This window comes from Sinohyriopsis cumingii, chromosome 6, assembly GCF_028554795.1.
Source record: "Sinohyriopsis cumingii isolate HCF-2022 chromosome 6, ASM2855479v2, whole genome shotgun sequence".
Lineage (NCBI taxonomy): Eukaryota > Metazoa > Mollusca > Bivalvia > Unionida > Unionidae > Sinohyriopsis > Sinohyriopsis cumingii.
In genome coordinates this window covers 53983457-53998624 of record NC_142966.1, presented here as the reverse complement: position 1 = coordinate 53998624, position 15168 = coordinate 53983457, and the positions used below count along the sequence as shown (strand labels likewise).

General features: G+C 34.1%; 1 protein-coding gene across 1 annotated transcript in view; it reads left to right on the top strand.

Annotated features, from left to right (window-relative positions):
* LOC149796955 (periodic tryptophan protein 2 homolog) overlaps positions 1–15168 on the top strand; it is a 56567-nt gene that overhangs the window by 29879 nt on the left and 11520 nt on the right. The window contains exons 11-15 of the mRNA XM_089961628.1: positions 1938–2086; positions 4922–5069; positions 7144–7294; positions 9862–10042; positions 11634–11781. Coding sequence (XP_089817754.1) covers positions 1938–2086; positions 4922–5069; positions 7144–7294; positions 9862–10042; positions 11634–11781 — 777 coding nt within the window. The remainder of the gene's footprint in view (positions 1–1937; positions 2087–4921; positions 5070–7143; positions 7295–9861; positions 10043–11633; positions 11782–15168) is intronic.

The window sequence follows — 15168 nt, the reverse complement described above, 5'->3', positions numbered from 1 at the left end:
GAATGGTATTTCTATGGGTACAGAGCATACAGGTGGTGGACAACCCTCTGGTCTAGGGGTGGGGGCAACATGGACTGCCCAAGCAATCCATTGAAAGAATGGAATTCAATTTTAAATCAAAGAGATGTGCAATATTTTGCCTTTGGAGAAATGCCCTCCTCCACTGGCAATCATTACTATGTAAAAGGTCATGACCTCAGTGGACATTGATGAAGATGATGAATGATGATGAACATATGTCTAATAGAATTTTACCACAATCATAACAGATTGCAGAAATTGACAGGTATCTCTAGGATGAAATCTAAAGGCTTTTTCAATGAGTCTGGTATATGCAATTTTCTCACCACACTGGTACAAATCAATTAACCATGCCTAGTCATCAGTATGTAATATTGCCAAAAAAACCAATAGGACTGCTCACCACAAAAATGGCATCTGCTCACTGCAATAATGGTGTCTGCTCACCACACAAATGGCAAATGACATTTCAGCCTCTTGACTTGTTAAGAACACATGCCCTGGGTCTTATTCATCCAGCCCATTGCACTTTCATCATCTTCCTTTATGATATAGATCCCAAGCAATCTCATGAAGGAGGACATACAGAAGGAGACATAGCTTTTGCTGGTAAAGTGGGCAGAAGTAATCCAGATAAAGATGTTGGACTGAACCATATTCCACTTCAAGACATCCTCTGTAGCAATTGCAGCATACCTGAACAATATACTGAAAGACAGTCAGTTTGGTTAGTTCTCAGTATGAACAATCTACCTTATTCACAGTTTAGGGTGGATATTCAATGTGTTAAAAGGTTGGATCTTGTAAAATCTTAACAGTTTGTTCATCTAGGTGTGGAGTTTCTATCTCATATCAACATGGTTCATCTTCATCTAAACACAAAAAATAGTCTCATTCATGTGTTAGAAAAGGCATCCTTGAGGACTTTGATTTCAGTGAGGGAGCTTTTTTTACATCAGTTGCCTTACATCCACCTACATATAACCCTTCCGGCACATTGGTATCTGATTTGGGGTTGTTCAGATCACCATATTACACTCTTGACCAAAATCAAAGACTTCTGGCTTCAGTGGCAAGATGTGGAGTGGCTGGTTTTGGGAATAGCTTTAGAAACCCCACAATGGAAATCAGTTTGTCAGGTTGGATGGGAACATTTGCTTCTGGACTTTGTGATGATCATTAGCAAGTGAAAACTACAAGAAAAGACTCTCCATATCAGTCTCCTGGAAATGAAGATCGTTCTCATGTTTGGATGCAACACTTACAAAGGAAGATGGTTCTGATGGTCTTAGAGACCTACCTCTTAATAAAACAATGTGTGCCTTTGCTTTATGGTATGGGAGTAGTTTGGATGGTGTGCCCAGTATCGTATAAACATTGACCTTCCCAAGCAGGCTTAATGTCCTAGCAGACTCATCATGGAGAGGCTAACTGCTTTATTCTGAGTGGTCTCTCCATTTGTTCATCTTCCATCAAGTCTGCACCATACAGGAATGACCAATGCATGACCTATTCACAGCAAGGTGAAACAACAAACTGCCTACCTTCATATCTTCATTCCTTGACCCATACCTAAAGGCTGTTGACACCCTTTCAGTCAGCTAGGAGGGAATGGGAGCAAATGCCTTCCCTCCAGTGGTTCTAAAACTGAAACTAATGAAATAAAAGTTTTTATTGCTCCTCTCTATAGGGACTGAGCCTGGATGAACAATTGGATCAGTTTCGTTTTGGATGTACCTAGACGGCTGAAGGAGCCAATGTTGTCATTAATCTTTCTGGATATAGGCAGGAAAATGTTGTTTTCGGGTTTTTTTTTAGGGTAGCAAACACTAATTTTCATAAAGTTCATGTGATCTACCAAGTAATTTTGGAGAAACATAAGTCACAAAAACATTTATTTTCTATTTGCAATTCAGGTAAAAGCATGGAACACAAGTAGTGGCTTCTGCTTTGTGACCTTTAATGAACACCTGGGAGGTATCACTGGTGTGACATTCAATCAAAATGGACAGGTGATCTTCTCTTCCTCACTAGATGGCACTGTCAGGGCCTTTGATCTCAACAGGTGAGAGGATCAAGTTGGTACCTATTAATAAGGATTTTAATTATTTATTTTGACTTAATAACTAATTATTCAAATTCCAAAGATCAGTAGTTTGAAGCCTTCACATTTAAAAATATAATTTTTTTTTAGGAAAGCCATCATTGTTTTGTTTTGTATATTATATAGTGTACACCTGTAACACTAATTTAATTTTGTCTTTTTTAAAAGACAGTAAATTATAGAATTTTTAATACTACTTGGCAGTATGTACCATATTTCACGTATTTTTTTTAAGCAAAAAAATTATTTCTAGAGCATGAAAAATTAAAGGTAAAAAATATCATTTTGGAGTACTGACCGTGTATAAAAAATAAAGGGTTCAGACCTGAACAGGGTTTACGTGATGCAGTATTTGGCAACCTAACAAAACTAACATTTAAAAAATGAACATAACATTACTTTGTATTAAGTTTTGCTTTCAACCTAATTAGGGTTTTTCAAGTACTCAAAAGGCATGTTATAAATGAACATTTGTGCATATGTCAGAGAAAGATTGAGAGAGGAAGAGAAGGCAATAACATATCAGTGTGTAACATTATGCGTATGCCAGGTGATTTTTAAAAAGAAAAATACTTCTTATAGTGCTGTAGTTGGCAAAGGTATATAAAAAAGGGCTGGTATAGTTGCTTGCAATTTAGGTATTTGTGTTTTAATGTGTCAACACAAGAGAGAGAGTGAGAGAGAGAGCTGGTATTGTTGCTTGCAATTTAGGTATTTGTGTTTTAATGTCTACAAGGTCATTGTAATCCTTAGTGTTCAGTTACCTGGCGATTGTGTTCTTTTTTTATGTACACGTGTGCAAGGGTGCTATTATATTTCATTGGCATTTAAAACCTGATTAAATAAATCCTTCTTGTTGTAATTATGATATCCATTGTCACAAGAACCACACGTTTATGCAGAGGTATTACAAACTAATTAAATATGCCTTGATATTTATCATTTCCAGTATTTACTGGACTGAAAACCAGATTCACATCAAAAGATCAAATTAATAAGGTTCTCAGTAGGGAAATGAGGTTATCCATAGGGTATAGAGAATGTTTCCAACAAGCCCATTAGCTGAAGAATAGTACTGACAGTATGATACATGGTATAAATCACTCATGTGCCATGTGGTTTAAGGACTGAAGCCAATAAAATAACAAAGACACATACGTATCAAATATTCATATATTATAAACACAGAATGTTGTTATTTAGGAGCATTTAATTTGCAATCCAACATGGAATGAATAAACAAAAAATGCATTAAATTGTGTAGTGAAAAATTCAGAATGTTCAAGAGTTATACAAATCTCCCAGCGCAAAGCTTTCAAACCATTCATCGTTTTTGTGAAAGACTTTCCAGTGGAGGTGCATTGTCATCACTCCCTCAACAATTTTCATTTTGTCATAAATCTCCCATGTATTGTACTTCCTGGTGACTCTGTAGTACTAGGAAACTAGTTCATATCTCTGAAAACTAGTCCAGCTTGTCTACTGCATGCTCAACAAAAGTTTCTGAATGATAGGGCATCATTTCACTAGTAGTTGATGGTACATTGTCATGATCTATTGCATCTTTGATTGGTGCAGTTCATGATCATGTTTTTGTATGGCTATCTCAGCGACTGCAGGAAAAGACAAAAAAATGATGAGCCTCATCATTGTCTTTTCTAGGCTGTTCTAGTCCAATCTTCTGCTTTTTTTGGTCGTTCAGCGTATTTAGTTGGCGTCAGGAAAAATGTCCCTCCCTTTGGCAGGGATTGAAAAAAAATGTAATAATGAAGAGATCACCAAGCAAGAACAGTCCAGGATCTAAAATCAAATTGAATGAGTCAATGACTCTCGTATTATTGATAAAAAAATTGCTTGGTTTCTATATTTTTTACTGTGTTACTGAAACAGTATGAGTTTTTGTTCAGTGGTCTGTTGTTTTCACTTTAGTCTGTACTGAGATATTATTGTTACTTGATAAAAAAAACGAAAAATGGTGTCCAAACTAATGTTCAAATGTGCTCAGTTCTTCATCACAGTTACTGACATAATTTAGAGCACTCGTTAATAATGTTTAAGGATTAAGCCCATTGTCCAGCTGTTAATGAACAGCAGTAGATGTTGTAATTACAACAGCAGACCAAACGCATTTTATTTTCTTGCTGATAAACAAGACAAAGAAGAGCTCTTCAATGAATGAGAATAGATTCTCAGTTAATTAACAAACAGTTGCCCTTTCCAAATGAGATGATAAGAAAACTTTTGGCGGGATTATAAATGGTGATTTGTTGCGATATTTCTTGATCACTGTTTCATTATTTAATGCTTCAGTTAACATTTACGTGAAGTTAACAGATTATTCGGGTAGGTTTTTCACTGAGGCAACAAATTTTTATTGGGAATATAAGAAATATGCTCAGCAAACAATGCATCAGTCATTTCACAATACTAAAACATACATCAGTATTTTTGATAACTTTTGCAAACGTAAATCTTCATATATGAAAATTAAGATCTGATAAAAAAAATACCAATTCTATGTACTAAAAATTAGATACATTTAATTATTATTTTTATAACCTAATGGCATATGAAAAATTAAAGGGTATGGAAAATAAGGTTTATTCAGGTACATTTCTTTTTTGAAAAACTTGTATCATTTGTTTGTCCCTCATCTCTGTAAGTATACCTGTAACAAAGTGCCATTTTCATGAATATCTTGTACTGTACTCCTTATTATTTAATTAAGCAACATGTGGTTGTGTTTGTTGGTAATATTTAAATATTACACATTTTCTGTTTGATTTCTCAATACAGGTATAGAAACTTCCGGACTTTCACATCCCCAAGGCCCGTACAGTTTTCCTGTCTAGCTGTAGATAACAGTGGGGAAATCGTTTGTGCAGGAGGAAGAGATGTCTTTGAAATATTTGTCTGGTCTGTGCAAACAGGAAGACTGCTGGAGGTAAGAACAATGAAATATAAATCTCAAGTGATTCTTGCTGTCATTGTTTCATTGGTTCACATATATCTCCAGCAATTCTACCCAGCATTGATCAAACATTTCACTACCAATATTCTTCTCAAAAAAATGTAACTTTATTACATGACTTGTATCTTATTTAGAGGGTTCCCATGCTATTGAAAAAAAGTCAGGACATATGGTTATTTTTTTTCCTGACTGAAAAGTCCTTGAATTTCTCAAATATTGATGAAAGTCTGGAAAAACCTGGGAATTTCCCAACAGCACTTGATGGCTGAAATGATTATGTAATTGGGTTGTAACTAAACTGATCTTGAGTTAAATTTGTCAAGTTCTAACCAGAATATTTGGAGGGTGCAGTATGGATTATTTGGATGCTTGCAGTAAACATATATGCTGAGTAAATCCAAACACTCAGTCGATTAGATTCGTCTAGTAGATTTTTATTTTCAAAGTCAGCTTGATATCCATATCTTTTCTTACATGGAAGGTATGAAAACCACTCTAGCATCACAAGAGGCCAACATGGTGGTGACAAAGCGCAGCTGCTTACCAGATGGCCTAGCAAACTTTAAACGTTGTTAGATCGAGTGATACATGCATGAAATCGATATGAAAATTACCTATTTTCTCAGAAATTGTGACTATTATAATCGTTATGTTTTTAATCTGCTGAAGGACAATATAAAATTACGGAGTTGATGAAATTTGACCTGGTACATGCGATTTGCATTGCTACTATATATGTATCAGCGACCTGGACCAATGTCTTAGGATGGCTTGTGCTTGGGGTAAGGATGAGCTCTGTTTTTTTCTAGCAATAAAATGTTCTAAGGTCAAGGTGACTGACAGAAAAGCAAAATGGTTTCCTCTCAATAACATTAGTTAAACATAACATGCTTGGATTAAGCTTTGAAAGTGGCTTGTAGTAAGAGTAGGGGAAAAAACTTGATTTTGGATTCAAAAGGTCAACTGTCTGTTGACTGAACAGTCAAAAATTATTTCTGCAAAACAGTTTCAGTTCTGGTCCTTGTACATTCATCAGACATTGGGTAGGGAGAAGCCTATTGATTTGGGGGTGTTTAGGTCAGAGGTCAAGGTGATTGATTGATTGATTGATGGAAGAAATTCTCAGAAAAGTCTAGTGATTGAAGTTGATAATGTGGCTCACATGTAATTGTGTGAAAGATAAGACCTAATTATCCATGGCTTTGAGAATGCTGGACTTGAATAATTTCAGCAACGTCAGGATTATTTACCTGTCAGACAAATATTTATGTGTACCCACAAACTTGATTGACATGATGCTGATTCAGTGGTGTTCTTTTTCTGAAAATCAGTGAAGTGTGAACTTAAATACTTCACAGTAATTAATCTATATACCTAGTGATTCATTCAGGTTAAGGCAGGCAGTGGAAATTAAAGCTACTGGATACTCTGCATTAAAACAATATAAAATGCAGTAAAATGTTACAATAAAACAAACACAGAAATTGCTACCACATGAAAATTTGTGATACATAGGAGACAGATAGGTATTTTTTAAATTTAAATATATTTGTAACATTGACCTAAGACTATTTTCATCTCAAAGGCATAGCTTTAACTAACTGATCACAGGAATAATCCCCTGCCACTGTTAAACTAGATGACATACAGGTTAATCTTAATTTCTGATACAACCATTCCAAGCCCATCTCAAGCAGTTGTGTTCTTACATTAGGGAAGATTGTTTTGGAAAATATTTAATGTGGTGCTCATTGAACAAGAATTATAATCTAAAACTTATGTTAGTATAACATGAAAGTTTATTGAACAGTGCAGTTTTGAAGTCCTTGCAAGCTGCTTTAGGCATGAATCATTCACTGCATTGATTGCAATAAATGAATTTACATAGGACAGGTATATAATAATTGAAAATATTGTATTTTTTGTTTTGGTTTCCAGAAAACAATATCCAAACAAACAACTAGATAATCCTTGTGTTTAAATTAGTTTTCTTGGTTGTTGTTGCTGTTCAATAGCTGATATTTTAAATATACATGTTTTCCTTCAGATTCTGGCAGGTCATGAAGCCCCCATCAGCAGTCTGAGTTTCAGTCCTAGCCAGGCCCTGCTGGCCAGTGGTTCCTGGGACAAGACCGTCAAAATCTGGGATGTCTTTGAGAACAAAGGGTCAAAAGAAACCATTGTTCTCAACACAGATGGTAAAGATTAGAATCATGATCCAGGAATTAAATTTGAGAATATATATGTTGCTTTGAACTAAGATTCTCCAGGTCTTGACAACAACAACAGTTCTGAAGAATTTTGTATTTCTTTTAGCTCACCTGGCCATAATATCATGTGAACTTATGGTATGATGCTGCATCCAGTATGCTTCATCCATCATCCATCAACATTTACTTGCATCTTTTCAACCTGACCTATATTAAGCAAGCTTTGAAGGAGAAATCCTGGTATGAAGCTGTTCAAATTCACATAATTGACACAAATCCACAATTAAATATACTGCTGTTCCAAAACTTATGAAAATCTTTATTAACAGTTTCTTTTAAAAAAACAACTAAGCAGAGTTTGAGTGAAATTGGCAATAGGCATCTTGAGGTAAAAAGCATTAAGATTTACACAAATGATGCCGATCTACCATCATATATGGCCACCATTACTAAAAAATGAAAAACCTGTAAACATTTCAAAACCTACTGAACAGAATTTAACCAAATTTGACAGAAAGCATCTTAGCCTAAATTTCTATCAGTTTTGTACAAAACGAGGAAGAGCTTCCATTAAAGACTTACACAGTAGCTATAATTGAAAACATGTAAATGAATTTCTCAAAAACTGCAGACCAAAATTAGGAGACCTTTCACATTTGCACAGATGATGCAAGACCACCTTAAAATATGGTCACCTTCCATTAGTGGTCAACTTTTGCTATTTTAACCCTTTACCTCATAGAGTGTATAGCATTTAACCAGTTCATATACATGTACCAAAGTTACCCAGTGCATTGCAGTATAAATAGAACACCTGTTACCTATTTGACTCCATACACATAGGCCTGCCTGTTAACTGTTAAGCAGTGTAGTATATGTTATGTTTAACATCAATTTTAACCATTTTACATTTCTAGTACACATCTATTATGTATAGAAAGATTTAAGAGTAAAATCCATTCTTATAGCTATATAATTTTTTTAATGTACTTTAAAATCTTGAGAGAACTCGTTCACTGTCAAGCCAGTGAGGCCATGTGACCAACCATAGCTGCCATTTCTCATAATGGAAATTTACAAGTTCTTTGTCTGCGTCTATAGCACTAAATCATCTGAATTTGATAATTTATAAAAACTATTTGTTGCCTATATCAGTATCAGAACCTTTAAGTTATTCAAGCTTTCATAGTAGTGGTTCTAATCACGCAAACTCAAGAAAGTACTGAATGAAATCTGCAGCCTCCAGAAGATTACGACCAGATCTTAAACAGCAACCACATGATCTGATGTAATGGTAATTCAAATGAATGAATGTAGTAATCTAATAGGGGTTTTTCCCTAAAGGTGGTCTATGAAAACCCGCTCAAAATGGCTAATGTTTACAGCAGGCATCAAAAGGCGCTTCCATGAGAATACTTATTCACTATCAAATATGTATGTCAATGCTAAAAAAAAAAGAAAAACCTTTAAATGATTTCTTACATACTTCTTGGCAAAATTTCAACAAATTTGATAGAAAGCCTTCTAATAAAGAGTGCTTTCAATTTGTACCAATACTATTAATCCACCATCAGAAGTGGCAATAACTACTAAAAAAATAGGACAATCTTTACTTGACTTGACAAACACTGCTAAGCAGAATTTAACTGAATCTTACAGAAAGAACCCTCACATGCATGGTTTTGAAGTTAATAAAAGTTATTCTGATCCTCCCTCAAACTAAAAATATACATTTTGACTTGTCATTAAGTATGGACACTGTTATTTAGAATAGGCAATAATGTAAACTTTCTAGATATTTGAAAAAAATGCTAAACAGAATATGACCAACTTGGAAGTAAAACATACAGGAAATAAAGTCGTTAAATATTGGACAAATGATGCTGATTTGCCATCTAGTTTGACTGAAGGTACATTATAGAAAGAATCCTTACAATCATTGCTTTCATAAAAGTGACATAATGATTTTGTTAGAAATTTTTACAGAGAGTATTTAACTGACCTAGATTTTTTGGGCAAACTTCTCTTGCACTTTGTTATTAGACAGGTGTCTGCCAGGTGAGTAATACCTGTAATACTTCTGTTAATCTCGTTCTTCATAGCTTGTCCATCTTTCGTAACATTATGCCTCTGTTACAGATAAAAGTACATAAGTATATGCCTGTTGAACATCATACTGGAAATAAACCCAGCAGAGTTACATTTTATTTTGTCTGTTTGACAGTATGGATCTCTTTTCAGATTCCTCTTGTTGAATTTAGTTTAAGATTTTGCCTTATTCTTGATTGAGAGAGCTGCAAATTTTTGTCACACTAATATCCCAACTTTTTATTTTTTTTGGCGAGGGAATGTAACTTTAACTCATTAAATTACCAAAGAAGGGCAAAGTTTATACAGTAGCCAGCAGAAGAACAATACCTTGGTTATTTTTACTGCTGGAAAATTTTTGTTTAGAAATTAGGGGCAAATAAAAGTTTAAACAGAACAAATGTATATGGGATGTCATCATTATGCAGTGAAACATTTACATGTACTGTCAAATCCTTCTTTTCTAGTGCTAGCAGTGGCATTTCGACCAGATGGTCAGGAGGTGGCAGTCTCCACCTTAAATGGAGAGATAACCTTCTGGAATCCCCATACAGCTGCACAAAACTGCTCAATTGAGGGACGCAGAGATTTGGGGTACTCACGCAAAGAGCAAGAGAAGATTACAGCAAAGAAATCTTCCTTTGGAAAGTATGTGTAGTTATGCAACAATATACAATGTCTGTATCACCTTTTGTTGTGGATGACAAATAGTATAGGTATAGTGTGTACACATTTGAACTTTTCTGACTTTTTTTAACAAGCATATTTAATCAAAAGCCACTTGAGTTCAGCAAATTAAATTTAGTAGGCTTACTTGCATTTACATGTAGATGACTTGTAGAATTTTTAGGTCATTACAGCAATTTTTCAGTTATTTTACACCTTTTTAGCTCGTATGGCCCTGTGTCCATCGTCTTTCCATCAACATTTGCTTGTTACCACTTGGAAGGCCATATTTCTGTATTTTGATCTGACTTGGAATGTAGGTTTTTATCATCAAGACCTTGGACAGGTTTGAATTTGAATGATATACATCGATATTAAGAAGGTGATCTTACATCTGATTGTTTGTTACCATTCTGAAGACATATTTCTTGTCTGTTTTTGATTAAACCTGAATGACTATGATAAAAAATGAGATTCATTGGCAGAACTTGGTTTTTCACCTCATGGTGGGTCAAAACATTGGGGGTACATATTATAAATTAGTGTGCATTATATTAAGTACCAAGTTTTAAAAAAAAATTGGTAAAATAGGTTTAGAGCATCAAAATATTTGGAGGAGTTGGATTATGAGCAAGTGACTATGCATACTAATTAAAACATCTTAATTTCCTGTTATAGCTACTCCTTCAGAAGAAAAAGGATTTGTACCATAGCCTTCTTAAATCTCTAGTTGGCCCAAATGAAAATGGTGCCACTCTTACATCCAATATGGCTACTCCATTTATTGTAGTATTCATATGTTCTCTCCTAAAATTGCTACATAGTGCAAGATATTCTCCATTTATTGTAGAATTCACATGTTCTATTCCAGAATTGTTACAGAGTACAAGATAGTCTCCATTTATTGTAGTATTCACATGTTCTATTCCAAAATTGTTACAGAGTACAAGATATTCTCCATTTATTGTAGAATTCACATGTTCTATTCCAAAATTGTTACAGAGTACAAGATATTCTCCATTTATTGTAGAATTCACATGTTCTATTCCAGAATTGTTACAGAGTACAAGATAGTCTCCATTTATTGTAGTATTCACATGTTCTGTTATAAAATTGCAACAGAGTACAAGATATTCTTCATTTATTGTAGTATTCACATGCTCTGTTACAAAATTGCAACAGAGTACACTATATTCTTCATTTATTATAGTATTCACAAACCCTGTTATAAAATTGCAACAGAGTACAAGATATTCTCCATTTATTGTAGTATTCACATGCTCTGTTATAAAATTGCAACAGAGTACAAGATATTCTTCATTTATTGTAGTATTCACATGCTCTGTTATAAAATTGCAACAGAGTACAAGATATTCTTCATTTATTGTAGTATTCACATGCTCTGTTATAAAATTGCAACAGAGTACAAGATATTCTTCATTTATTGTAGTATTCACATGTTCTGTTATAAAATTGCAACAGAGTACAAGATATTCTTCATTTATTGTAGTATTCACATGCTCTGTTATAAAATTGCTACAGAGTACAAGATATTCTCTATTTATGTCATTAGGGCCTTCAACACACTGTGCTACTCAGCTGATGGCAAGTGCATATTGGCGGCAGGGCGCTCAAAGAATGTGTGTATCTATTCAGTAGCAGAGCAGATTTTGCTGAAGAAGTTTGAGATATCCTGCAACAAGTCACTGGATGGCATTGAGGTTTTTTACTGTACAGATTTGTCATTTATTTGGAGACACTTACTTCACTTATTGTCACATATCAGGTCTCAAGGTTATAAAACCTAAGTAATCAGGTCTCAAGGTTATAAAACCTAAGTAATCAGGTCTCAAGGTTATAAAACCTAAGTAATCAGGTCTCAAGGTTATAAAACCTAAGTATAAGTCATTGATTTAAGTACCTTATTAAATTTTTTGCTCAGTTCTATATTATTTTACTTCTGTGTAATGGACACCTACTCATAAAAAGTATTTTTGAGCCCATTATATATATATATATATATATATATATATATATATATATATATATATATATATATATATATATACACACACACACACACACACACACACACACAGAGGTTTTACTAATTGTCTTTTTTTTTCATGCTCAGCTTCATGGAAGCTGAACATAGTGATCACTTTTGTATATGTGTGCATATGTCTGCCTATACATATGACCATCCATCCTCACCTTAGATTAACATCAGTTTTTAACTTTTTTTATGTAGATAAGTTAAAAGCATGCACAACAAAAATGGGGGTCTTCTGTAAAAATGCTGTAAAGATATATTGTATTTTCCTCCTTAATTCAGATCTAGTTGCAAGCAAAAAAAAACTTTGATCCGCCATCGGATTATGTGTCATCAGATTAGGATCTGTGTTGTTTGTTATACTGATTACTCCTAACAAACTGAATAGACCCATATATGCTGGTACATAATGTACCAGGAGATCTGAGTCTGTGCAGTTTTTAGTAGGACTTATAAGCAAGAATATGAAAATAACTGTTCCATAAAATTTATTTGCTTACTTTCTATCTCAATATCAAAGTGTTGAGTTGAGGTCCAAAGTCGTTATTGAAATGTTACTTAAAATCCAGAAAAGCTTTTCAAAAATCAAAAGTAACTTTGAAGCCTGTGTACTTAGAGTACCCTATTCTTCTTAATGCATGATATACTGGTTTCCTCATTGTTTGAGACAGTAATTAAAGTACATGCTAATTAAATTTCAAACTATTTTGACATTCTAAAAATTGATAGTTTTCAATCATTAACATTATTTCAAATACAAGTGAAGATTGTTTTAGTCAAACCATTGAGATTTAACATTTTACCAAATGATTTATATAGATCTATATATGATAGGTAAGTTTGTTTGTCCCAAGATCCACAAATTTCAGTAGATCTTTTTATATATTATCTCCATTAAATTGTTCTTGGAGTGTGATGTAAAGAGAATGATGAAGATGGAAAAGCACTGCTAACGTTTAGAGGTGTATTAATGACAAAAGATGAAAAGGAGCATATTGACAAATGTTAAGGGATATGGAAGACTAAAGAACATTACTGTTAGGTAACCAAAAAGCATTTGAAAGAATTACAATGATTGCAATGTCACTATATTTACATTGACAAGGTGACATCACATGAGACAACCTTTCACGAGGGAACAAAAGATTAAACTTGCAGAATATGTGCCCCCCAACTATAAATAGCATAGACCTTGATTGGCTCTCAGATAATGTGCTGGCAGATCAGGGTTGACTGTTTATTCAGTCAGTGATTTCAAAAATGAACAGTGTAGACCTTGATTTACCATGACATAATGTGCTAGCAGATAATGATACACTCTATTCATTCATCAGTGATTTAAAAAAATGAACAATGTAGACCTTGATTGGCCATCAGATAATGTGCTGGCAGATCAGGGTTGACTGTTTATTCAGTCATTCATTTAAAAGATGAACAGTGTAGACCTTGATTTGCCATCACATAATGTGCTAGCAGTACATGGTACACTCTGTTCATTCAGTCAGTGATTTAAAAAAATGAACAGTGTCGACCTTGATTGGCCATCAGATAATGTGCTGGCAGATCAGGGAAAATAACATTCATTCAGTCAGTGATTTAAGAAATGAACGGTGTAGACCTTAATCAGCCATCGCATAATGTGCTGGCAGATCATGGAAAACTCCATTCATTCAGTCAGTGATTTAAAAAATGAACAGTGTGGACCTTAATCAGCCATCGCATAATATGCTGACAGATCATTGAAAACTCCATTCATTCAGTCAGTGATTAAAAAATGAACAGTGTAGACCTTAATCAGCCATCGCATAATGTGCTGGCAGATCATTGAAAACTCCATTCATTCAGTTGGTGATTTAAAAAATGAACAATGTAGACCTTGATTGGCCATCAGATAATGTGCTGGCAGATCAGGGAAAATAACATTCATTCAGTCAGTGATTTAAAAAATGAACAGTGTGGACCTTAATCAGCCATCGCATAATATGCTGACAGATCATTGAAAACTCCATTCATTCAGTCGGTGATTAAAAAATGAACAGTGTAGACCTTAATCAGCCATCGCATAATGTGCTGGCAGATCATTGAAAACTCCATTCATTCAGTCAGTGATTTAAAAAATGAACAGTGTAGACCTTGATCAGCCATCACATAATGTGCAGACACTGATCTGTTGGCACAATATACTTTAAGAGGTTAGCATCTATTCTGATTGCAGTTTGGTTTATGTTACAGGATTCAGATCACTAATTATTATTTGAGCAGGGTACCAGTCTCATGATGATTTGAGCAGGTTACCAGTCTCATAGTGGGCAAGCATTGAATAATATACTTTATACATTGAGATCAGGCCATTGGCTGTAATATCAGCACAGAAAATTGTATTTTTTATTTACTTAGATTCAGTGCTTTCAACTTCTCCATAGGTCTTGTCTCTTCAATTGTACAATTTCAGTTTCTTCCAACAGGCCAAATTTATACTGTGCTTATCCAGTATTGGACTGTTGATTAAGGTAGCATTTACTGTTACCCCGCTTTAGGGACATTTATCTCAGAAACATAAATCACTTCACATTAATTGTTTACAAACTTTATGCTAACTTAAATCAAGAATTACATGTGTTGTGTACTAAGACATTTAGTGCAGAAAATATTTCCCTAACATTAAGATTGTTTCTATGGAAAATGAATTTGTTATCTGAGCCTTTCATGTGGCTAAATACAGTAAGTGATGGTTGCCTCACTTGAGAGGGCCATCTAAAAAAAGAGGGACGGGGAGAGCTATTTATTATGACTTTAAGAGTGACAGCGCATCTGTATTGTTGTAAATAATATCAAGGGCAAGGGATTATTAAGACATCTTGGTTATACACAATTTCAAATAAACAAAAATATACTCAGAGATTTTTCAATCTTAAAGTGTCTTTTAATTGTATTTTTGATTTCATAAGCTATCATCTTCACAGATGCTAACATTAATGTAACAAGGTCAGGGTGTCAAGTTTATTAAAATGCCTATAAAGTCTGTAATGTGTGTATTTTTATATTTCTAAAATGT